A 26,850-nucleotide genomic window follows, 5' to 3' on the forward strand; every position below is an offset into this window, starting at 1 on the left:
CTACATTAATGCTGCTATTCGACATGAACATTTCCAAGTTGCAATGAAATGGATAAAGGTCTTTTTGGATGAATTTATCTGCTAAATCCTTGTGGTTGCCCTCCTATCTCGGATGATGACCCAAAAGAATGTCAACAGCTCATTTCCCAGAGAGCTGGAAAGAGTCACTACGCAAGCCATAATCTGCACGTTCTCAAAGAACCATTTCAAACATTACATTTCACAAGCTGTTTAAAGAGATTTTTTTTTTCTCTCATCTCCACTATCCTACCAGTACTTTGGACATCAGTGCCTCGGAAATGAGGGCTTTAACAAAGTTGAAACGTGACTTTTTACGTATCATGTTGGTGGGTTGTGCATATGTGCACACGCGTACACGCACCGTGCAACATGTGAGCGCCCACGGATTCCCATGTGCTTGAAATTCACGTCGCTAAATTCTAGCCACGCTATAGCAGGGACCAGTAAATGCTAAGAATGCAAATATATTACGTCACCCCTAATTTACTCATTGAATTTTTTTTAATATAATGTGTGTCAGGCTTCCAAAATCACAGATATCCCTTTAGTAGGAAAGGATAAAACTCAGCTTGAAAGATTTACAATGATTCAGGTACAGTAAATTTTACAATGGAGTGGGGATTAAAGATTTATTTACTTAGCAAGGGAGTAAGGATAAACAAATAATAAGAGAAAGAGCCACTTTATACAAAACCTTCACAATTCTTTCTTTTTGTCATGCACTTGGACAGCATCATTATCATTATCATCAAAACAACCTTAGAGCTGCAGCCAGCCTCTGTTGATCAAGAAAAGCAAATGGTCAGGCCAGAGAGTCTTTGAAAACAAAAAAAAAGATACAAGCAGGTAAATGCCTGAAGACAGAAAGCTCTGAGATACCCCCATAGCCGTGTGGACTGACAGATCTAAATTTTTCAGTCATATTTAAAATCTAATTTCACTCTATGCCCATGTGAAATACATGAAATTTCATCACAGGAGATGTTGCAACGTTTAAGCTATACATAAAGAACTAGATTCCCTCCCCAGCTAAAAACAACCCCCCAGCGCTGAGAATTAAATAGCAGGCAACACTTTAAGCTTAACAAAAGGCAGAATTTTGCCAGCTCTGAGATGCCACCTTTATTTCAAATCTGCTTTTAATCACGCAGTTCGTTTTCACTCAGGTTCCAACTCCCAGCAGAGGCAAATAACCTGGAGACTGTTATCCGCATGACAGTAAAGGCGACCGAATTATTTTCTATACTTTGCAATGTGCTTATAGCTGCAAAATTATTTATCTCCTTCACTGCGTTCTACTACGAAAGTTTCCTCCAGAAGAATCGCCGGGACCAGCCATATCAAATTAGAGGGCAGTCAGGAGTGTCTAAGTCCAGCTTTAAAACAAATATCATAACAATTACTTAGCCATATGGAAAATAGGGTATGTCTTTCCTGAAAGCTTTTATACATTTTCTATCTCAAATTTCAACTTCATTAGAAACTATTTCTGACTAGCAAGCTGCAAGATTGCTAAATATCTAACTGTTAACTCACCATGAAGAAAGAGACTCTTTTGAATGGCAGAACTTTTCCAAGATGCAAATGAACAATAATCTAATTTCGAGAGTAAATTAACTGAAGGAGTCATTTTAATATGTTTCAAAGTCTCCGAAATTAAGTGGCAGATGCAACCTATGCAATACAGACACACACATGCACCCATGCTCACGTACATATGCTAACACAGCACCCCCTCTACACCCAACTCCCATCTTCAGAAGAACTCACATTGTACTTATGTTTAGGTTCCTATGACTTAAAGGCCAGATGTTTCACAAATGACCAACAATTGGAGGTTAGAATAAATTAATGACTGATTTCTGAGCTTTGATGGAATTAAGCATACTTCTTTTCTCAATGTGCCATGTGAATGTTCGCCCGTTAAACTTTTTTTTTTTTTTTTTTTTTTTTGACAAGTGAGGCCACCCGGCAGAAAACAACTGATGCAAAACCCAGGAGTAATCCCTCTGTTTAGTTCAACACTGTGGTTAGCCTTAACACTGCCTCTATTATCCAATGGATTTAGAGAAACTTTCATTTATTTGTTGGCCTCAGTCTTCCAACTTTGTTGCCTTCTTTAAAGGACCCAAGACCCATTCCTATGTAAATACATTTGCATAGGGCCACAATGAAACTTTCTGGGACTCGGATTAAACTTGCAGAACTAGATAGCTGCGCTGCACATATTTGTGATCTTCACGTAAGTACTTTCACAAATACATATGAGTAAATGAAGCTGATGTCAACTCTCGCTACAGGAACGCCTGGAGTTTAAAAGAAACGCTCTGCCACAAACTACGCACCAAAGCCCCTAACGCTGAAACCACTGGCAGACACAGCACTCAAATGTGAGATTACAATACATATAATGAACAAAAAGTCCTTTTTGTTTAGGAGCTGTTAAGATTAGCACTTTATTTGCTGCAAAATGTCACCTTCTCTCCTAACCTGTTCCAGTAGGACAACAGGATCCCTGTTGTAAAAGTGATGATTCATAGCTACTTGGTTTTTCACTTGTTTTTTTTTCTTGCTGCCTCAGTTTATAAAGAATACCTAGGGTATAATGAATTATTATATACTGTACACAATACAGCCTTCTTGCAGCCAATTCAAATATAAAGCTTTGCACCCAGCAAGTCTATTAGGAAACGGCACCAGGATTAATCCCTGCAATTACCACCCTCAAAAAATGCTGGTGGACACTCAGTGCAATTTCGTCATTCCCACATACAAAATGCCAATACCTTAAAGGTTTATGTTCTGTAAGAGAGGCACGATGGACCTAAAGTATATACTAAGGACTGGTTTTGTAATTTCACTGGCACTGATGACTGTGGGGCAGGAATTGCAACTGAATATATTCTTTTGGTATGCATTTAAGGAGATAACACCTTCTTCCAGGGGCTCAACGAACATAGATATCTAATTCCTTGTTTTGCAATACAGTCTGTTTTAATCTAGTTTAAAAAGCTCTGTATACATAACTTTAAAAAAAAATCGTATTATAGCCATCTTCAAGTCCACTGCTACAATGATTTAAAAAATGGAGCCAAATATATCAAACTTAATCACATACAAAAATACACTAGCCGCTAGAAAATGACTTACAGAACTGGAAGCATGTTAATGAAGACACTGGCACAAATCATAAACCAATTCTGATTTACACTTTATTTTCCTTATTTCTGACTGTATGGCAAGCCTCTGCTGCCCCGTGTAAATACCATATACAAACCCAATTTCTCTCGTTAGACTAAGCACATCAATACAAAAGCAAATGAACTACCAAAGTGCCCTAATTAACAATTTTGCAAGTGAATGCAGACATCAGTGCCACACTGCAGCCATTAAAGTCTATTCCTTGCCATATCTGTTTCTGTTAACATTTCAATAGACCAATTAAATGACCTTTCCCCCCCTCAAACTCAATTAAGCTATTTGAACATCAATTGATAACTTACCATGTATTTATGCAAAATGTGCAAGCAAGAGATTCATTTTTTTTCAATCCTAATGATGTTTTGAAGAAGAGAAAACTATCTGAACTATCCTGTCCTGGTATTCCATGGAGAGGGGGCCAGGGATGGGATTGCCTCCCAGGGGAGCCTGGTGGGCACGTTGGCATTGTGGCAGGCAGTTTGGAGAAAGCAGGTGTGAGGCAGATATTCTTCTTCCATGCCATTTGGTCCCTACCAGGCAGCTGCCTTGGGAGGTCAAAAGAAAGCGGAGACAGCCATCTCTTTCAGCTTGTTGGAGTATCACATCGCTGGGTCACAGCCAGCACACTGGTAGGTGGCACAGGGTCACATCAGCCAACTTGTAGATATCCAGAATGGTTTCTTTTTTTCTCTTCGCATCCCCCCCCCTTTTTCTTTTTTTTTTTTTTTTTTTTGTCTTGAGTTTTTACATCTCTTTCTATAGTGAAAAAGCAAAGGGGTGCCCCAATGCATACACCTTTCTGAGCATTGCATGGTAGGTATGACATTTGACTTCAGCCTACGTGCCCCATGTTAAAAGAGGTGATTTGCTGACATTTGCATTTTCCCAAGGGGCTCGCTCCACCATGAATCTGTTTGTCACAAATTCAGGGGACTTGAGCGGAAGGAGTAAAGGCAACACTCTGAATTCTTTGCTCATGTTAAAGGCTAGATAAGGGTCAGTGTCTCCTCTTTAAGAGCTGGCCTTTGCTTCTCAGCACAGGTAAACAGTTCCCCCCAGGGTGTGTAGATAGGGACTGAAAGCATGGGGATTTATTTAAAATAAGACCACCTCAATCTAGGACAGAGGTATTTTGATGCTGCTGTTGCAACTAATTTAGGTGAGAAATATAAATTTCTTGGCTTCAAGAATAAAAAAGGCGATGACAAATCTTTCAGGAAAAATAAGAAATGAGTACTTGTTTAGGTCACTCAGAGGAAAGCTTTGTAAGTACCTATTCCCTCTCGGTAGACTTTTTTTAGATCGAAAAAAGCTCTAATTTTAAACTAAGAAGAAATCAAGCGGAAAACACAGAAGTGGAGGGAAGGCATAAATTGTTTAGCCTTCTTTACGTCTCAAAAAAAAAAAAGTTGTACCTGAACAAATTAAAAAAAGCACTAAGCCCCAAAAGTAATCTTTCTTAAATTAAAAAAAAAAAGTAAAAAGAAACCAAGCTAAAAAACTACCCCAGATCTTTTTCAGAATTCTTTGAAGATGGGTAGGAGAGAAAATGAAGATCCAACTCTAACAATTCTATTTGAAGTTTTAGTTTGAATCCCTTAAAAAAAAAAATTCTAGTGGCACCCTGGGATAGTTCAACAAAGGCCTGGTTTCTGGGAAAAAAAGCATTGTCCCTTTCAGAATGTTAATCTGGTATATCACTTGCTACTACACCCCAGCATGTACTTTTGCTCATATCGACAATTAAAAGAATACATTTATTAAATAGTCTTATCACTGGATGTTATAGCTTGTAATTCATGCTAACTAGATAACCAAAGTAAATTTTATTTAAATTCTCATTTCTTTGTGAAACTTTGTAGATGGTGCATATCTCATGATTAACGGACAACGTCTAAAGCATCCCGTCCTCTAATCTTCCTAAAATCCCTTTTCATCCGATTGTTTAAGACTGCTTGAAAGGCTAACACCAAGCCTAAGACTACTGCACATTTGGGGGAGGGGAGCCTCTGTAGGTTAGCTAATTAAACTGTTTGTCTTCTGAAACATTTAACTGGCTTTAGAGATTATTCTAATTAAGAGTGATGTTAGATGTATTTTTTAATGTAGCTATTAAAATTAATCATAATCCAGCAATCTCATGTGCTGAACTATGTAAATAGAGATGTGCTTGAAATCCTGCTGCATTTTCTTTATTTGGGAACGGATCGTTATGGCTTCTATGAAACACACATCAGCATCAACGTAATTTTTAATTGAGAATGCCTTGTGAAACTATAACTTTTACTCCGCATTTATGAAAGGTAAATAACTGACCTCAGCATAACCAGGCACTATGGTGTTTCCCAAGTAGTACAACTACGATAGGGGAATACTAGCTTTCATTCATACTGTACATCTTTTTCTCTCTACTTTGCAGACCGTGTATTCAATTGAAGCGAAGGAAATCCATTAATTCTGGAAGGTCTGCAAGTTGGCAATTGCAACTTCTTGTGCTTTTCTTTACTAGACGTACAGCAGAGCTCTCACAAATATTGCTGGCAAGAAATTTTAAAAACAGAGACCACATAAAAAAGTTGGCATTCAAACAGAAAGAATGGCTGGGGCTAGAAGCCAATATGTAAATTGGTTAGTAAAAAAAAAAAAAATCTAGTATGATTTTCTCCTTAAATAATTAAGAAAACAAAACCAAAACAAGAGACAGAAACAAATGAATTATGATTGCAGTACACAAAACAGGCAGCCTCTATCAGAACTCAGAAGGGTATTATACTCTAAACACTTTTTCTTCCCTTACTGCTGAAAGATTAATACTGGTTATCCCATTAAAGTTGGTAAAATGCCATTCTTGTGTCTTAAAGCTCTAGCATTGGAGGTCAAGAAGTGTATGCTGCTTCTTACAAGGCTAGTGTGGATGTAATCTTCCCAAAGTTACAATAATTAATGTTAAGCTTCTTTAGCAATACGTTTCTGAAAGAACTTGCCTGATAATATACTTAGAGCCTGGCTAGCTGTTTGTGTTTCTGAGCAAGAAATGTATTCTATGCTGCTCACGTACTTCAGCTTAAATCTTTAGTCAAACTAGGGTGATGATGAGCAGTTTGACTTTTAAGTAGAAATAATATTTAAATTCACAAAGGTGAAACATTTTGGGTGTAGGGAAACCAGAGGGCACAGATACCACTTTCAAATGTTTACTATCACTAACCTTACAGAGGTGTGTACCGTCTAGCCATACAGGTGTATTTTAGGATACCCATTCCCTAAGAGAAAGCTGCCTCTACAGGCACAATTTATTTATTAGAAGGCAATCTGTAGCAAATGCAAAGGAGCTGACACTGGAGGTCTGCTTTCAGCCCATACTTTACCATTTAGTACAAAAGCCCTCTGCCTGAAAGTGTCCCCACGCGCTTCAGCTCGGAAGCTGTGGTTATGAATGAAAACAGGGAGTGTAAGATTAGATCTCCCTCTGCTCTAAAACTGAGATAATTTCATTTATTTCAAGCAAGCCACCTTCGCTCTGCCATCTCAGGATTTTGCCTTTATGTATACATTAAGAGCCTGGGTTACGGCAGTATTTCTGAGTCTTCCCACAAGTAACGAAAAATGTATTTTTCTGAACGCACGCACTTTGCTGCAACGTTTTTGAACGCCACCTCTGTATTTCATACTTCTACTTGCTGGAAAACTAACAGACAAACACATCTCCCAGGTTAAAAAACTAAGAGACATTTCTGTGAGTGTAGTTGTGAATGAGTGGCCTGAGAAAGCCTGAGCTGTGATGCAGTAACCAAACGGAGCAGAGAATCTCATCTGCACCTTTGTTTTTGTCTAGGACAGGAAAAAAAATCCTGACGATACGTACATATTTATCTATTTGCTTCCATTTTCAGCCCTGTGAATGCATGCTTTATCTCTGGGCATAACGGCTTGTTCTGGTAGAAGTTCTTTTTGTCTTTCTATGCAGATTTTAATGCAACAGCATAGGTAGAAAATTCACTCTTGAATGAGTTCACAAGGGGAAATTATGCAAAGAGGTTACTAATCAGTCGATGACCTATCCTTTGCGGCAATACAGTAGACACAGGAATATCCAAAACAAGTCACCCTTATGCATTATAATCACAAGCAATAGGCAGGGAGACTTATTCTGTTAACCTGACAACGAACGCATTCTTCATCATTCAAATAGGTGAGAGAAAGGAGAAAAAAAAAAAAAAGCATCCTAAAACACAAAGCAACCTAGACAGTTTACTGGCAACTTGACCCTGAGACGGTTCCAAAAACCAGTTTCACAGCCACGAGCGTGGTTAACAATGGTGTCAGTCAGCCAGCCCCGAAGCTGTCCAAAGAACCAGCCAGATACTGCTGCCGCCCAAGAAAAAAAAATATATTCTAGACCTGGCTTCTGGATAATATAGCTGTAAGGCACAGGCTCACCACAGCTGTTGACTACGTTGAAGATAAGGAGGGAGATAGAGGGAAGCTGCAGTCCTGACACCGGCAGCCCAGGCTCTCAGCTACCTAATGGCCCAACGCCTTTTGTCTCCCCTCTCTTTTGTATATGTGCTCTGACATACAGAAACTGTGCATTTTATGCCTCAAACAGTATACAGCCAGACAAGCAGAAATCTGCGTTATTTTTGATTATGTGATGTTAGACAACTTGTATGGTTTAATTAAATATGTACTCAGGGACTGTAACATACCACTGTATATATGCCCTGGACTGCTATTATAAGATAAAACATAGCATATATGTTCATACACTGATGTGTGTAATACAGAAATGCTATCCCTTTAATGTATTTTGCATATGTCCATATTATTTTATACTTCTAAAAGAAAAAACACGTTTCCTGGGACCCAAGTTTTAGTGCCCTGACACTGGTCACTGCCAAAGGACAGTAACAAATATTATGGCAAAAAGACTGAATACAAATTCATCCTGGGATGAGATTTAATATGAGAAGTGAAAATTTTATTCTGTTAGAAGAGACTAAATCAACTATTTAAACCCTCTTTTTGTGCCTGTACTTTTTTAGCTCAACCTTTTTCCTTTTCTATTAATAAATTCAAATGTTTCCCTCTCACAAAACTCAGTCCTTTATATCTTCAAAGCCGTGTAAAATGCTAACTAATTAATACATGTGACTGTCCTTTCACATGTGGCAACAAAGCATATGCTGCTTTTTCGATTGGTAAGAGTTAATTTGCAGTGACACAACATATGTGTTTACAGGGTTTCTAATGTTTGTTGTTTGGTTCACTGTGTAATTAGTCCTACTGACAAGGCAGCTTATGCACTGAAAAAGGAGAGGTGAAATAGCGGCTGGGAGATGGCAATCCTGCTCCATTTTGTGCACCTGCAATGTTGAAATTGGGTGTGAGTCGGAAAAAAAAAAACCAACACCCCAAACCCAGAAGAAAAACATGTGTAGAAGACTCTCAAGCCACAGTAATTGCCATTAAAAAGACAGAGCTTGTCAAGATCCACCCCACAGGACTACCTGCACTAAGGGCAACCACCAAGGTGTATCAGATACTACAGCAATGGTAAATCTCAGCAGACTTTAACTGTCCTTTTTCTGATTTTCTCATTTAGTGGACCAGACGCTTCTGGGCAGGGTCAGCACAGTAACTCTAAGATCTCATCAGCTTGATTCTCATCTTAGAGCAGCACCACAAACCCAAAATAACTTCAGTGTTGTCATTAGAGTTGCACTAGGTAAAGCAGCAGCACGGAAATCACAATCAAGGTGAACGATGGGCCAGTGGAGAATGGAAATGATTAAAAAAAACCCTTTAAGATTCACCCTGAAAACAGCAAATATAAGATAGCTGTCAATATAGAGCACTTATCTGCCCACGCAAGATTTTATGATACTGCATTTAGCTAATGTGGCTAAAGAAAGAAAACAAACTCGACAAAAATAAACCCATGAGGACAGTTTAAAACAATAGATTAAACCACCTGCATTATTTCCTGTGCAATTAAACGCTACAATTAGTATACAGTAGGAAAAATACTGAAATGGTGATAGTATCACTTGTCTGGTTCTCTAGTGAATCAAATTTACAGCCACCCCCATTGCGCACCGTACATTAACTCTTCGCACCGTGGGTACATACAACTCTGAAATATAAAATTAGTTGCTTTTGAAGGACACTGAGCTCCCTCTGGTGAAGGCATAACAAGTTTATTAAGTAAGCACCACCTCTGGAAGTATAATCCCCTCTGGCTTCTTCCACGGAGTTTATTGGTTCAGTTTTCCTAACCATGAGCATCATTAGGGCAATGCAGTAATTAAGAGTTGTTAGAAAGTGAATTCTCAAACTGCAGATTAGAAAATTAAACTATTTCCTGATTACATATTAATGGAGCACAACAATAGCAGTTGCCATAAGCTTGGAAGGCAACCAAGGGATAAATCTGTGTACTTAATTACCATAAACAATGGCTGCATAGAAATGAAGTTTTATGCACATTCCCTTCTGTAATATGTCTGATATCAGTACACACTTGACAATTCTTGTTCAATTATCTCTATTATTTAATGCGCTGTGAACGGCTCTGTGTAAATAAAATTAACCACCCCAATTACTTTGAATTCATCTAGGGACAACGTAATAAAAAATGTGAAGAATTCTGTATGCCTATTAATCTAAAACATTACAGAAGCTTTCACCAGATTTTCTTGTCTATATTTATTTTGTCTACATTTATTTTAGTGCACTGCTAATTCAATTACATTTACCATCAGTGGTCAATCAGCAGCAGCAGAGGTTTTTTTATTTATTTCATTAATCCTTACACAGTACCACAAACATGCTCATCCATTGGTAAGGTACAGGATCTCATATGGAAAATACAAATGTTTCTACTTGAATTTGTGAGCTTGCAGTTAATCAGAAAAAAAAATAAAACCACTTCATACCCTGCACTCAGATAACAAAACATCTGATAGCTGCAATTTTTTTTTCCAAATAGTTGGTTTTGTAATTAGTGAAGAAATAGTGACCAAAAAAGAGCTAAATTTAGATTAGAGATTTGTAAACTAGGGTTCTTTGTTTTTTATTTTAACTGTATTATGTGATAATTCTGCATTTTAATTGGCACTTGGATATCAAAATGATAGACACCTTAAAATACAGTGACAGAAGAATTTGCAGTGGAGAAAGCCACTGTCAGAAGTAGAGACAAAACTATTTTACCCATAACAGGTGAGGCATAACATGGGAAAGTACAATCTTGAAGAAGGAAGATAATCCTACCTCTGTCATCGTTTAATGTCAAGCCATTATAATAGAGGAAGAAGGGAAATCAATGATATTAGATTATATGATTTTTATACTCAATCATACAACTCATTCCTCTTACTTGAACCTCTGCACCATGTTTTCTCTAAACACTTGGACCCACCAAATTTTTTGGGATGGTTTATTTCGTATCGTGTATGTTGCAAAACCCCTTCTATATAGGTAACTCTTACATCTATCCAGGCAGTGATAGCAAATGTGCCATCGGCTTATTCTACAGAGCTCAAGGCGCTGAAGTGCTGATTCCCCTCACAGTTTTGCAATGTACCAGTAAACTACATTTCACTGGAACAAGGTGAGATTACATTTTCATTTTGAGTGCAAAGACCAAGGACTGAGGTTATGCCACTAGTGACATAAATTACTGAATATTAATAAAAGTGTAACTATTCAGATTCAAATGGAAATCAGCAACCTGGGAATTTTAATAACTTTTATTTTTTCACACATCTTAGAAAAGTGTTTGTAGTCAAATCATGAGCAGCTGGCACTGGAAATGCAAAGCTTCAGCCAGTTCCAAACTCCGCCTGGCTGACAAACTTGGAAAATATCAGCTCCCCTTTGGCCTAGAGCCAGAAAGTCGGCTTCCCCAGCCAAAAAGACTGTCTTGCAGGGCCGGAAAACGGCAATGCACGTGCAGACAAGGACCTGGGTTCTCCTCCTATGGCCCCGTTTCCTTTAGATGCCCTTTTCCTAATGCAGGGCAGAAGATGGAAGGGCAGCAGTGGAAAGGATCCCTCCGCAACCCAGGTTGCATCCTAGGGACTGGACTAGAGAGTATCATGTCAGGGACTCCTCTCCTCCTGCTCCATGGCAGAAAGGGCGTGGGGCACAAGAATCTCCAAGAGCCATTTCTTGCAGCTACCACAGCCACTGTCACCCTAGTAAAACTAGGGTGGCATTTTCAAACTTTTATTTGCAATTGTAAGTGCCAGCAACTTACACTAAAAAAGTAACCAGAATGCCTAACAAAGTCAAACGGTGCCATGAGCTGGAACCTATCCAATAACATACATTGTCTATACCTACAGCTTTCACCAGAAGGGAAGCAGCTCTGAATTCTTCCATGTTTACCAACGCCTGCCTTGTTCAGGGGTTAGTCACTATACCTTTTTGGTCTTACCACTAGACCGTAGTAAAGAAATTCCCACCTGTTTTAATGCCTTGATACATGGGAACCAGAGACGAAGTCTTTTCCTGTGAAATGAATGTAGCCAAAATAGATATTCAAGCTGCAGCCTGAAACAATCCCTCCTGGATGAGCAACAAAAATGACTCTCAAACTCAGAGGATGAAGAGCTGCCAGGTGGCAAAGAGTCTCCCTACTGGAAAAAAAACACCCCCAGTTTTGTGCTGGAGGAGGATGAGAAGGAAGAGAGGAAGCTTTCTAGAAAAAGTCTAGGGTCAAGCACAGCGAAGAAGGAAAAGATGGTCCAGTCCCCATCAGACACAGCGGGGATGAGCCGACCATGCTCTACCTTCTTCTTGAATTTAATTTCAAGTCAATGACTGAGTCATGATGTGAGTCTCCCAGTTGTTTAATTTATCTTGCATGGTTTTGGCACACATGGAAACAAAGCTGGAGACAATCATCCTGCAAACATTCGTTAGGACAATTCAGTATAAGCCCTTTCCCATACAGTTGTACAAACATGGCACCCTGCTTCAGCTGTCGAGGAATAAGGTCAGCAGAGACTCCTACTTGTCTGAGGCTCTCCAGCATTACAACCCCAAGCAGTACAAAATTAAGAGAGAGATGTGCTTAAAAGAGAATGTTAATTATAAAACCAATTCATTTATGGTTCTTGTCCTTCATGTTGTATTTTCAGGATCTTTCAGCTACGCTGGCCCATGCAACCTCCTGGTTCCTAAAGCCTGCATTTTCAGAAAAACCAAATATCAAAAGACTTTTCAGCACACCTCTAAGAGCTGGCAGTATTTCACGTTTCTCACCCTTCTGGTATGTACCAACACCTAGGGGAGTATTTGCAAAACCCCGAGATCATAATCAACAGTCCTTCAGGGCTTTTCTAGCTATCAGGCTGTGGTTACTTTCTTCCTTCAAACTTGGCTTTACAGACCACTTGGTGGTCTGTGGCAAGCTGGCAGGTCCTATGGTGTCGACTCATCTTTTTTGTTTCCAGATTTCTCTCTCAGATAGTCAGACACTCGGGTGAAGCAGACCAGACCCTTACAGAAGAAGCTGGGACTAAGATGGAGGCACAGGCTGCTTATTTGTCTGTATTAGAAATTATTTCCTGAAGAGAGGTAGGGAAGAAAACCAAGTGCCATCCTGATAAAGAGAGCCACTAATGAGATGAGATACCGCAGATCTTCTGAAGAAACTGCAGTAGGTACCAGAGAGGGAGAGAGAAGGAGAAGGCGGGACAAGAGGCTGCAGGAAAGCGAGGCAGAGTAGGAGCTGGTGGAAGGGGACGGCACATGGGGCACAGAAACAGAGCCGACACAACAGCGTTTTAAAGGCATAGCAAAAACAGATTTTGGGATTTTTTTCCACTACCATATCACATTAAGGACTGTTAAAAAAACAAAACCAAAAAACCAACAAACACTACTACTACTACTTTTCCATGTAAGCAATTGCAGTCGCTGCCACAGGGATGTTGTCTGATGACAAATGGGATATTGATTGGCAGAGGAGTTGGTACATGAGATAGGCTCTCTGTTAAGATGTGAGCCATATTTAGAGAAGTTTAAGAATCCTTGCTTTCAAGGCTATGAAGTTAACTATAGGTAAGAAGCTCCAGTTTTCACATGTTTTCTCCTAAATTGTGTTTTTAAGCTGAGAACATAAATAGGATCTTTATCAAGGACTTGTCAAATCATTTGTATGAAGTTAAATCCTGAATGCTCAGGAAATGATCAAGAATATAAAAGTAACTTTTTCCTTATGGCTGCATCACTTTTCCCCTTATCCCCAGTAAAAGAAGCGATGGGTATTCATTAGTATTCCTGTTACAACCCTTACAGCTGTGCTGTATAAGCCACTCTAGCTGTGTGCTAGACTCCCCATTTTATGCAGGATACTTGAAAGAAACATCATCTCATCATGTGTATGACATGAAGAATACAGCAACTTTTGTCACACTTCAAAATACAAGAAATTAAAAAACATTAAAAATCTAAGAGATCTCTTTTAAAATGGAATAAATTACATAAATAACAACATGGTTATTAGAGTTTTAAAAATCCCCAAGTGGTATGCTGATGACTCCACACATATCTAGGGGCAGTATCTGGAGTTCGTATAAGACTTGTGAAACATTGTACTGGCTCTTTTGTGCAGAACATATGTTTCACAAATATAACAAGGTACACAAAAAAGTGCAGGATAATATACACGCATTTTCTCTAACTAATAACTAAAGGTCATGTAATGCATTTGAAAAAGTACTTCAGAAGACCATAACAGGTAAAAGTCCTACTAAAAAAGCATTCATCCAGGACACAAATAGTTTATGAGTTACACGTTTTGTAAAACTATTTTAAAAAGTCAAACCACCCGAGCACATGAAAAAGTAAATACATCTAAAAAAATACTCTAATATTTGCAGGCGTGTCGCAAGCTCACTTCAAAGTACATAACACTGGATTCAAATCTACTTTAAAATCTGTTATTTCAGTTAAAGACAGGCTTCAAGTTTATAGCATCAGATATACATATAACTTATAAAGACAATTTATCCATAAAGTAATTGGAACAACTAACTTTTCCCCAAGGGACAGGAAGAACACTTTTTGGACCTATGATATTATTTATTTTTGAAATATCAAAGCACCCTTTGTTTCCAACTGATGCAGCTAAACCTCTCCATCTCTAATGACCATCAGCACTTAATATCCATCTAACGTTCATCGTGGAAGTCAAAACCATCAGGCTTTTAACAAAAAATCCCCCATATACTTTAATCCTTTCGACTGCACCTACAACACCAAGTATTACAGACTTTTAAAACCCACTCTCCTGAAAATAAATAAATAAATAATTGCGGAGCATCAGTAACCAGATAGTATTCTCAAATTTCAGTGATCTAGTCAATGGAGCCTTCCCCCATGTACTGTGCTCTGTTTCATGCAGTACATGGCTTTAGCTGGCCAAATCTTTTTTTTCCCACTGAATCAGTAGAACAGTGAAGATCTTACTTTTTTTTTTTCTTTTTTTTTTTTTTTCCTTTTTTTTTTTAAGCAGTGGCATATCAATGAGGCACAGATGTGTATTCCAACTCTGCATGGATGAGCACACTGTTCAATAGTGCTGGCTCACACGGTATCAGGGCAAGTTATCACTTCCCATGAAGGCACTCTTATCACCAGGGCCCAGAGAGGTGGCTGCAAATCGCAGCCTTTTTATTTTCAAGGCAGTTTTGCTGAACATTCAGGCTTCAAAGATTCACACTTCCAAAACTCTATAAGAGTTTGTGAACGCTCAATTTGCCAAAACTGTTTACAGTGTAATTGGGCACCGTACCTGTGTCCATGAGATAGCGAAGGCGCTTCTCCACCAGCGCGGCACGGGTGTCAATTTGCTTTTGCTCATTCTCTAGTGCTGCCAATTCTCCTACAACATACTGACTGGTGTCTTTGAACCCTTTCTGTTAAAGAGAACAAATAAGAATAAAAAACATCACTTGTAAGTTGCATTTTTTCTTTCCACAAACACTTAGTAAGGCACTTACCTAAACAACCAAATATCATGCTCACTACCAAAAAGCTAACACATTTCATAAACTTTACAATTTTGCCAAATGTCCTTATTTGTTTATTAAAACACCCTGGTTTTTCTTTAGGGAACATTTGATTTTGCAGGTTTTTACTACCTGGCTGGCTTTTTGAAATTCCTCTAATTTATTTCTAAGTACATAAAAGCTGCTGTAACAAAGCATAATGAAAGGAAACGTAATCCAAATAAAGCACTATTTAACATGCCATTTCTACTCCATTCAGGTTTTATTCAATTTTAAAACACTAACTTTAGGGGCTAGAAGAACTAGCATGAGAGCCTCTAATGACAATTAAAAAGTGGGCTTTGGAGATTAAAACCAAACCTGAAACAAGTTCCCTGGCTTGTTTAGCTCCTCTGGCTCAACTGTAATGCCAAGGCTCACCAGCCTGGGCTATCATGCCTCTTTGGGTTTCTCTGACTGCAGGCAATTGCCCTGCTACAGCGAGATCTGTAGAAATACTGCTAATTATTCCAACCGTGATTCTTATCCTGAGAAGTGATGACAAACAGCACTGGGCAGACACTCAGGTGCATGGGGACTAACTCGAGGTGTCTTGCCTCTGCGCTGTCTCACACCCAGCCAGGAGGCAGCCCTGGGATGCCAAGTTGACAAATTGTATTGAACCTTATTCCAAGAAAGCTGTGGAAACACTAACGAGTCAAGTTTGCATCTTGTACCCTATAACTTCTCAGCATTGGTCCTCAGATGACCACACAAATCTTCAAATATTTCCAAAGCAGTTTGACTGTCTCGCTAGGAGCCTGAGAACAGTCATTTAGTACCTCCAAGTTATTCTCATCTGACTCAACAACTTTCCCACAGTGTTTTGGCTGTACTGTGTTGTTAGGGGCTGTACACAATGCTGAAATGTCAGTCCTGAAGCCTGTTTTTGCATAAGTTAGGAAAAAAATATTACTCCTTCCAAGTAACCCCATCCACTTCTTCCTCCTGCGCCTGTCCCAAAGCCTTGGAGAATGGTTTAAATTGGGGAAAAAAACCCCGGCAAAATAATTTCATGTTTTATCTGCACTCTGTAAAGGATGCAACTAAAATCACTGACCTTTGGGAACAGAAAAATATACAGGCTTTTTAAATGAGTACTAGAGGCTAACTTGTTGCTGTGTAAGAGTCTCAGATACTTTCACCAAACGTTTTCAATTCTTCCGTAAATGTGTCTGAAATAATCAATTCAGCTTCATATTCAGGCAACAGGTATAACAATCACATCAGCATATTATTTCAAATAAAGACATATTCAAAGTGAAAGCTAACGGCATGGCTGAGCTCCCAGCACCAGTAACGAGCGCAGAACTTTGAAATTTAGGGTATCTGAATTTAAGCACATTACACCCCCATTAATTTGGTCCTTTTCTTCCAACAGAACAGCCAACAGTATCAGCTCTGATGGAAACCCCTTTTCTACCTGTCATATAGCCAGAAAAACAACAAAACTCCCTGAGAGCAGTCCCTGAAGAAAAAAAAAAAACAGTCTGGGGAGTTGAGGTGATGTGCAATATATTGCCTTTCATCAACTATAATTAATTGAAAATAGTATGAAAACTTCCCTAATGTCAGCACGCATAATTGTTAACAATTGTTATTAGAAGATGAAAAGAAATGCTGTGTCAGGCTGAAATATCCCAAGAGTTCATGGGTATCATCTGCATATATAATGTGAACTTACTGTGCCAGACCTTTTCAGCTCTGCAAAAGTACAACTGGGCTAAAAATAACTCTGGCTTGTAAAAAGTTTGATGTTTTGGTATAGATATGACAGCAGTACAAAATCGCTAGTCAGCTCTAGATTGCTTCAGCAAAAATGACAAATGTGTTTAGGTAAACTGTGGAGAGCAACAAACGACCACCATCAAAGGCCATGTTGTGTTTTCAGACAAAAAAAAATTCAGGTTAAAACTTGTTCTTCCTGCTTCTGTCCCGCAGCTGTCCATCAAAACCAGCTTTCTCCCTGCGGTCTATCAAATATTTCCCTCACAAATCAATTTTACACATGATCAGCCCATACCCCTACTGAGCTGAACCTCCCCGTTAATTAAGTGAAGAAATTACCATATATATTATATTAATGCAAACATCATTCAGCTAGTAATTCACGGCTGATCTGGATAATGGAAAGGTTGAACACCCATTAACCCAAGCCAACAAAATGGGTTGGCTGAGAAATTCTAGCAGGTCTCATGTGACTCTTCCCTCTAACTGCAGCTCTGCGGTATCTGCTATTGTAATAATTAAAATCCTCCCGGTAGATCAATACTGGAATCTTTTTATGGGAAGTGCCCTGATGGAAATGTCTCAAGGAAGCTGGGGCTGTGGAACTCTGAAAAATTCATTTTTTTTATCTGACAATTATCACCACACTGCAGACTAATTCAACAGTGCACCCCTCTCACTCTGCTTTGAATGCACTGGAGATTGACATCTAAAAAAACCTAACATCTCATTTTAACAAATAAAGGCACTATTTCCACATACAGTTTGGAATTATCAGCAATCATGAAACCAGACAAAAAATTAATATACATTAAGCACTTCATCTTCTGATGGCTTCCTCTGAGTCTCAGTTATCGCAGCCTTCTCCTCATTTCCTCTCTTTGTATCTTCCTGTATTGATCTCTGCCTTTTCATCTCTTGAAAAAAGGGGAAAGACATGTAAAATTATTATAAAGCTTGATATTTATGTATTGAAATGTGGACTTACATTATCGGGTTTTCATATATTTATTGTTAAAAATTATTAAATCATAAGATGGGAAAACAGGTTTTATATTTTCTCCTACCTGGTCTGCTCTCCACGTATTGACTGAAAGACTGGAGCTGAGTTTTTCTGATGGTAGAGTCCTTGCTGAACACAACGGGATTTCTAAACCGTTCTGCTGCTTTTTGTAATCGCTCAGCACGATGTTCCTCTGTTCCATTCTGCTAGGAAAAAAACCAGACACACAACAGTTTCTTTTGTTTACAAACGGGAAGACACGAATTCGAAAGGTACGTTTCGGTGAGGGGACAGGACACAGCTTTTGTAAAGAGGATTTCACAACTCGGGCTGCGGTTTATATAAGATGAAAGTATCAGCTGCGGAAAAAAAAAAAAAGGAGAGAGTGATTAACTTTTCCTTTTTTTTTTTTTTTTTTTTTTTGTTTAATGTGTGGTGGCAACGACTGGCTTTTTGCTATGTGGGCACCCTCCTGCAGGAGACTCTACTTACTTAACAGCCAGACCTATTAATTGTGACCAGCATTTGCCAGCTATGCCTATTTTAAACGAAAAATCACTCCTTTGCAACTTTGATTTGCCAAGCGCTGCGCATGCTGCTGCCAAGTAGCGGCGTCTCTACCCCTGAACACGATCTGTATCGTTTTAAAAGCGTGTTGCCTTTAGCCTGTCTCCCTGCCCGGTAAAGAAATCTGTCATTTTCTGTAGTCCCACAGACTTGTATGACAAGAAGAACTAGTTTCTAATTTTATGCCCATTGAGATAAACCACTAATGCTGGATGAAGGCTAAAAGGTAGGATTATAATACTACCCCACTGAACTGCATTTCATCAGCTATAACTTTCCAAAGCCAGATTTGTAAGTAAGCCCTTTACAGCTAAGGAAACTACAATTATCTTTTCCAGGGCTTCCTATGTTAATACTGGTAACAAATTCAAATGATTCTATCAACACGAAATATCCCAGAAGACTGAACCACCGCAGTGTGTGGAAACTGCAGATACCGAGGTGCTGTGTACCAAACAAATATTTCATTTTATACCTAATCTTTTATTATTTTTATTAAGTGTTTTGAAAGTAAATAGGGAAAGGCTAAGATGCATGACTAATAGCTAAGCCTGCTGAATGCTGAAACTGGTTATCAAAAGCTACCAAGACTTTGCCCTTCCTCTGCATTGAGACAATCGGTAATGAGGGAGTTCTCCAATGGCCTATTCTCTAGCCTCAAGGAGGCCGGGGATACACAATCCCCAAGGGAAGGTAACAGTTTATCCTTTTCCACAAACACAGAATGCCTCATTTAGAAACGTGTAAACTGCATTTTATTAAAAAACAAATCCACCTCAATGCCAAGAGCTCCACGAGAACAGATGGACACCATATATTCCTTATAATGCCGCTTTCCAACTCTTCCTGAGAAAGACGCACACAGAGATAAACTGTTAAGTTGCATCTTTTGTGGGAGTACCTTAAAAAAATCAACTCCTTCGCAGAAGCTTTTTATAAAGAGAAATACCATTTTCGTCAAGTTAGGTGATACCAAATTGCCCTAAGAGGTTGCCTGTGTGTCATTTGTCGCATTAAGCTTGGAAAAGTATTGCTCATAGCCCCTGGATGACTTCTCAGCTGCACTAATCGGGCGGTTATAATTCTGGTTAAATAAAAGGTGGTTTCCTGTTATTAGCACAATAACCATCTGACAGCCTAAACCAGAGTCTTTACCAAAATAAACAAACATGACTAATTTTTTTAGGCCTGGCAACATACTAAAATATCAGTGTGATTAGCCAGTAAATCCCATTTTAAGAAACCTTTTTATGACTGGGGACTTCTGCCACTTTACAAATGTATTCCTCTAAGCCCACTAATTCAGTTAGCCTTTTCAATCCATTGTATTATTCTTGGGCCAGCTTCATTTTGCATTAAATCCACTGCAGAAAGCTAAATTGAACGCAAAAATCAGACTTGATCCAGGCTTCCTTTTGTTCAAAGATAGAGACCGAAAGTCCTCTGCTGCTGCCACACACTTTCATCACCAATTTATAGGAACCGACAGTGTAAGGGAAAAAGCAATGAAAGTCATTGTTTTGGGACTTCAAAGCATCTCTGTATCTGGGGAAGGAAATCCTTTCAGTCAGCAGCGCTTTCCCCCCAGACTGCAGGTGGGTGAAAAGTTATACCCAACTGGAAGTGCCCCAGAGCCATAGGGATATTAATGACATACAGAGACTATTTAAAAAAAAAAAAAAAAAAACAACAGTAAGAACACAAGGTGTCTAATTAAGAAAATGAAATGGGAAATTGATTGGTGTGTACTTTATGCTGAAGTGGTGAACATGAAGAACAGACAAAATGACTGCATACACCACATACTTGTGTCTATTTTTCTCAGAAGCACTCATCAAGCACCCAAGTATATATGTCTTTAAAGTGCACCATGGCTTAATTTTAATGGAGAAAAAACCAGCGGGTCAGGCTTGGGAGGGAATCAAATCACTGAGAGTCCAATCCTGCTCCCATTGAAGTCAGGGAGAGTCTCGCTACTGATTGCACCAGCAGCAGGATGGAGCCTGTGCTGCATTTCTGATTTAAGTGACAACCTGAGCTGTCAGAATTGAGATGCTTCTTATATCAGTTAGTGTTACGCCAATGACAAGTATCAAGATAAGAAAAAAAAAAAAAAAAAAAAGGAAAAATGTGTTGATTAATGCATTACAAACTATGCAACTGCACTGCCATGAAGATTTTCTGCATTTCTTACTGTGAAGGATTTGATAAATCATTTTCCTCCTCACAAAGTACAAACCCAAAATCGGAACACACAGGTACTGAGACAAAAGCATTAATCAAAACTTACCTTAATGTCTTGCTCTGAGCTATCAGTTACAGCTTTCTGAGCAGCACTGGAGAGTGAATTTGCCACCTGTGGCTGAGCTTCTAGGAGCTTCTTCAGCTTCAAATCCACCAACTTACTGTTTTGTTCTGTTAAATATGCAAATACCACATACAACAGAGTGAGATGCATTTAAATGCAGAGTTGCTACAACAATGTAGCAATTTAAAAGGTAGATTTAATTCACTTTGCTATCATTTCAAACTAAAAGAGTAAAAACTGGAAGGAAAATTTTTTTTTTTTTTTTGTGATTCAGATCGGCATAGACTTGTGTAATGTACACAGAAAGTTCCCAAGTTTTCTCAAAAAATATATGTAGCACTCAGCTGAACAAGTAAATGTGCTTGAAGACAGCAGATGAAAAACACAGAAAGTAGACAATGTTTAAGTTATTCCCAACCTGTACATACTTTATACTTTAGTATAAAAATGCACTTAAAGAGTCATTTATTTTAAGATGACATATAACAATTTATCACATATTCTAAGTACTGATAACCCCTCAAGCTTATGAACTACTAATTCATCCCAAGGCTCCTTGGCACAGCTTCTCAATGTTAAAATTTCAGTATCAAAAGAGACAGCTTTCTAGTAATATTTTACTATGATTTATAGAATATATTGAAGCTGGGAGAGCTGTAAAATGCTTCATAACTGCATCGAAGGGACAGATTCAAAGACTGACAAAGCCCCCATTTTTTTTTTCATCAGTTTTAGCAACTTGGATCAGAGCCCAAAGAAATAATAGTTGAGAATTTTACCTCCCAGTAATGCTCATCCTGTATGTGACCATCGACTATATGAATTTGTAACACACCTACACACACAGTTACCTACACATACACACATAATAAGGAGAAAGGTGTTAATAACAAACCGCAGCGCAGATCTGTGGAGCTAACCCTGGGTAGGAAAGCAGAATAACGCTGGTGCAGAAGCCCTCAGACACATATTCTACATGCAGCACCATGCGAGAAGTGGCTCCTGAATTGGAGCGAATGCAGTATCACCTGCGTATATTATGCACGTACATCTGAGCCTTGGGTCAAAAGCAGAGAAAATAGCAGTTGCTATATTTTCTGTAAGCACAGCCTGAGTTACTCACTACAGGCTTGTAAGTTCTAGCTGGTGTGCGAAGTGGAGCCATGACTGTTTTGCCACACAGCTCCTTCCAAGGTTTGGAGCGCTCCGATTCATGTTGGCCAAAATATTTTTGGCATGCTGGCAATCAAACGATGCCTGCCTCAAGCAGCAAAGGGCTGGGTTGGGTTGCAACGAAGGATAGTTTCCCTTTCCTCCGGCACACCCAGTCAGGGTGCCCTTAATTGAGGCTCACATGTAAGTACATGCACATTCTCGTGGGTTTATACATAAACATCATGTAATAACTATGACATAAGAGGTTCACATTTTATCAGGTACATTTGCAGCAGCGTAAGGTAGCAGTACTGACAAATACAGACAGATGCAACGTTTAAAACCAACAACTGGCATTAAAAATAAAAAGAAAAGTTTTCTCTTCTTGAGAGAGATGGGAGGGACTAAGATTCAGAAGGGGACAAATTAAGATGATCCTAATGATCCCAAATGTAAAATGTCCCTTACAGTTTTACGTTTAGGTGCTCCCAGGAGATTCAGCCTTTGTTAGAACTTGGTATGAATTGGCAGAATCTCACCAAAATCTGTGTACACTGATTTCTATCACAGCATTAGACTGCTTTCTGTATTATTGCCCATCCTCTTCCTTACTCGCTTGACCACTGGCTACTGTGAAGACTGAACTGCAAAATAACGTCCCAGGTTTTGTCCAGAATGTCTTCCCATGGTGGAGATGAAGCGTTGGGTGGTAGGTTTGTATCCCTGAGAAGGTCTCTCTCAAGAAAAGAGGCCCACAGACATAAGTGTTGGTAAGTCACTGGGGCTATGTGACAAGAATATTCATTTACTGATTTTCTAGTTCTCCTAAAATGAACCAGTATTTATCGGAAAATTATTTGACAGGATTCTGCTCTAAATCAGCTTAATTCAAATGCTGGAAACACTAAATATATTTTCTTATGTGTTTGGAAATCCTCAAATAAAAAAAAACAGACATGATTCAAGTCTTTCATTCAAGAAAGATGAGAAAGGAAGTGCTCTATACACATCAGTGTCAGTTTAATTTACAAAGAGCAAACACCAAATGAAGTATTTTGATTTAATATATTATGGGCTACACACTTGGGTCCAGCTAGCATAGGCAGAACCAAGCCAGAGGATGCTGTAAGAAGTTTTTTCTTGTACCGCCTTTATCCCGATACTGTCCTGTGCTTGCCACACTTCTCCGGGCTTGAGCTAACTTGTAGTGAGCAGAAACGCCCCAGCAGAGAAGCACAACCACACTACAAAGAGGCCCTCAGCTCTCCCGCAGGCTGCTGGTAACAGGCAGACTTGTACAGAGAACAAACTCCTTCAGCAACTCTCTGCAAGCAGAGGAGCCCCTTACTGATGGGCAATTACCTTTGCATCTTTGAAGATCTAGCTCCTTTTAAAATAAGCATCTCCCTTGTAAGATCCTGACATATTTATCATCATATTTATCACCTGAACTCCAGTCTTGCTTGATTATTTTTGAAAGGGGAAATACCACTATGATGACTTATTACTTGACCAGCATGCGATATGATTATACAAGCATTTCTACAAGAACATGAATGCTTTAAAATGTGTTATTAAAAAAAACTATTATTTGAACACTGTAAAATAAATAGGACTAATTCAATTCCAATTTATACCTCCATGCACCCGCTGGAGCAACAAGGTATAAACGCAAGAGCTGGTCTTCGGGAAGGAGGGAATACCAAGTCCCCACGGACACAGAGAGACACGTTCGCTCCTCTTCACTGAGCAGATGGGCCAGGATGTCAGTGCAGAGCGTGGCAGCTCTACTCACCAACATGACTGCCTGCTCCTCTGGCCTGCCTACCTTGCTTTGCTGGGACAATCCAGGCAGGGTGATTTCAGGTGCTTTACAAATCTGGCCTTGGGTCCCCTTCCCCATCAAAAGGAAGAGACATTTAAATCTGCCATTGTTGGAAATAATTTCGTTGCTGATTTTAAATTTTAACTAAACATGAATGCAAAATATTCGAAGAGAATAAGCATTAGGGTTCAAAAGACCTGACAGGCACAAAGGAATAAAGCTATGACAGAGAGAAGCAGCACATCAGTACTCATATGATGATGGAGTGTTAGTCATGCAAAATACACAAAATAGCCATTATTTAAATTACCCATTGAATCAAGGTCATTTTCTAGGTTAGTAAGCTCATCTCCACCTCCAGTAACAGAGCATTCAGGAACCTCCTCGTTAGTATCTATCTCAATATTATCATCATCCTCATCCTCATCTGTAGGAACATACATCATTAAGGTTAGTATTTTCTTATGTACATGCACCACATCACTTAAAAAAAAAAAAAAAAAGAATGCTTTAGAGAACAAGCTGAGTTACGATAAAAATGCAAATCATTAAATAAGTCTGGAAGGAGATTTCACTCTGTCCACTCACGGATTTATCTTTAAACTGATGCAATTCAATATACACACAGGGGGCTCTGCTGGAAACTCCTGCTACAATAAAGGTAGAGTCTGGCCTCAGCAGTGGCTGTTCTCTGTGCTGAATCTCTGGCTCACCCTGAAAAGCGCACGTGCTTCTCCTTATAACTTGAGTCAAAATAATTTCCCCTGGGCTCCCAGTTCTCTGTAACACAGAATGGGTGCTGAAGCCAGTATACAGCAGGTTTGGATGGGTCTGGCCAGCAGAAGGACCTGGGAGCTGTGGTCTCCTGAGAGAGGCAGCAGCTCTGAGTACCGAGTTCCCAGCTTGGTGAGATTTGCTGCTCCTTACTTTGCGCAATATATCACAGACCAGTGATCACTGAACCTTGCTTAGGTGTTAGCGTCTCCCACCATTTCTGATACGAGGAGGAAAACTACCACTTGGAACATCACAATTAGCAAGCACTGACCTCAGGTGTAGCAAGAGCAGACTCACAGATTGCTGCCTGACTGCACCACTTTGAATCAGCATTGTTTGTAAGCTACATACATTTTAAATAAAATAATAATTGTAATTATACTTCATATTTTTTATGGGCTCTTTCTACCAAGTTTCTCAGAGCAGCTTATGAATATCACTTGTAAATGAGCCCCATAATGTTTTATGAAGTAGGCAATTATTATAATTACAATTATGATGATGATGTAGGTAAATTATGGCACAGAAAGAGTAAGTAACCTGAGGAAGATCAAATAGCAAGTGCTGAATTGTGAAGCAGATCCCAGAAGAAATCCTGACTCACATTTTCAATACAAATATATAATGAAAATAAAGTCCATAAAAGCTAGATTAGTACTTTCAAAGCATGTAGTTGCATTGTAGTTACTCACTTGTAAGTCTCATATCAAATGCTATCTACACTTGTTCAGACTTATACGAACGTATTTTTATTATATGTATGTATGCATGCATGTAAAAATGACAAAAAAGAGAAGGCTGGAGCGTGTCTAGAGAAAGAAGACACATATAGTAACTAAAGGAACTTTAAAACACTTCACAACAGGAAAAGGTACTAACTATAATTACAGGACATTGGTACATTCAAACGCCATATAAACAAAAAGGATCCTAAACGTAGTATTGAGATGCCATAAATCCAAATACCAGAAGTTTGGGGAAGTTGAGACCAGGATTGGTGCTGATCACTCATCATCTCTCTTTGAAATATACTAAACCTCACCCCCAGACCTGAAGTTTGCACGTCAGGCTCACACTGCTGACACGAAGGTCATACAGTTGTTTACCTCTTTATCTCCACAGTCCCTATAATTCCCATTTTAGGAGCCTGTTGACTTTTTTGTATGTCTGCTACTTTTCTCTAAGCAGCTGCTCCCCTCAGTTCCTCTGCAACTAATCAATGTCTTTCACAGACCTCTGCTGATTCAGGGTGAGGCTCTTGCTATGACAGACAGGAGCAAAGAAGTTTCCATTTCAGTGTTTTAATCAACATCTGTTGCGCGTATGATAGAGCAGCAGTCTGTGAAGTAGGACCCCTCCGTTTCAGCTGACCACCGTGACTTCTCTGGGCTCCTCTCCACTAATTCTCAATGGTCCCTGGAAGAGTCAGCTTTCTTCCAAACTGCCCCAGCTTGAGCCAGATGGATGGAGAACAACATCTCTCTGCAGCCAAACCAGGATCTGTGACCAGACCTGGGACCTGACAGATGGTGCTTCAGGTGTACAACTGGGTGGGCAGAAACACTCAGGACTCTCTGCGACATCCTTTCTGTTCCCACTTAAATTCACACAGATGGTTTTGTGGCTGGGACTCTTAAGTTGTTTCAGGTAGCACAGAGGTAAGTAAATGAAGTAAAAGGGCACAGTGTGATCCATCATGAAGTGGAGAAAGGGATGGGGTAAAAAGCAGACTGAGGAGAAAACAGAGCAGTAAAGCAGCAACAGCAACAATTCTGAACTTTTGAATTTTATTCAAAGCATCTCTACTTTTTCCAATGAGGAGCTGACACTTCTCACATGATTTTAAATCCTTCATGATGGTGTCAGAGAAATTCAGTGGTACTCAGGCCATGGCACTCTCAAACACATCCTGGAGCTCTCACAGTGGCACACTAAAACTGTGGCCGGGCTAACAGTGGCAAGGGGCCATGGACATTTGGAAGAGGTGGAAGAGAAAGAGGGACACTGCTGTGGCAGAGGGAAATCAAATCCACCTCAAGCCTAGAGGCAGGCAATGACTTTCCAAAGCACCCAACGAAGTCAGCTCGCAAGGTCAGCTCACAACTACCAGCCATCCAGCAGGATGCTGGATGTGTCAAAACAATCTAAACAAGATGACAGGGTTTAAGACTGCTGGATTCTAAGAGAATGCTTAGATCAT

At 39.3% G+C, this 26,850-nt stretch overlaps 1 protein-coding gene across 7 annotated transcripts in view; it reads right to left on the reverse strand.

Annotated features, from left to right (window-relative positions):
• Positions 1–26,850, reverse strand: part of EHBP1 (EH domain binding protein 1) — a 227,345-nt gene that overhangs the window by 21,952 nt on the left and 178,543 nt on the right. For 2 of the 7 annotated variants that reach the window (XM_074817312.1, XM_074817310.1), the window contains 5 exons: positions 24,184–24,300; positions 20,876–21,000; positions 18,083–18,221; positions 17,826–17,932; positions 15,032–15,155 (listed from right to left, as the gene is read on the reverse strand). In XM_074817312.1, coding sequence (XP_074673413.1) covers positions 15,032–15,155; positions 17,826–17,932; positions 18,083–18,221; positions 20,876–21,000; positions 24,184–24,300 — 612 coding nt within the window. Of the gene's footprint in view, positions 1–15,031; positions 15,156–17,825; positions 17,933–18,082; positions 18,225–20,875; positions 21,001–24,183; positions 24,301–26,850 lie in introns of all 7 variants that reach the window. The other 5 variants (XM_074817311.1, XM_074817309.1, XM_074817315.1 and 2 more) reach the window with 3 other exon arrangements.

Source organism: Strix aluco, chromosome 3 (assembly GCF_031877795.1).
Source record: "Strix aluco isolate bStrAlu1 chromosome 3, bStrAlu1.hap1, whole genome shotgun sequence".
In the NCBI taxonomy this organism is placed as follows: domain Eukaryota; kingdom Metazoa; phylum Chordata; class Aves; order Strigiformes; family Strigidae; genus Strix; species Strix aluco.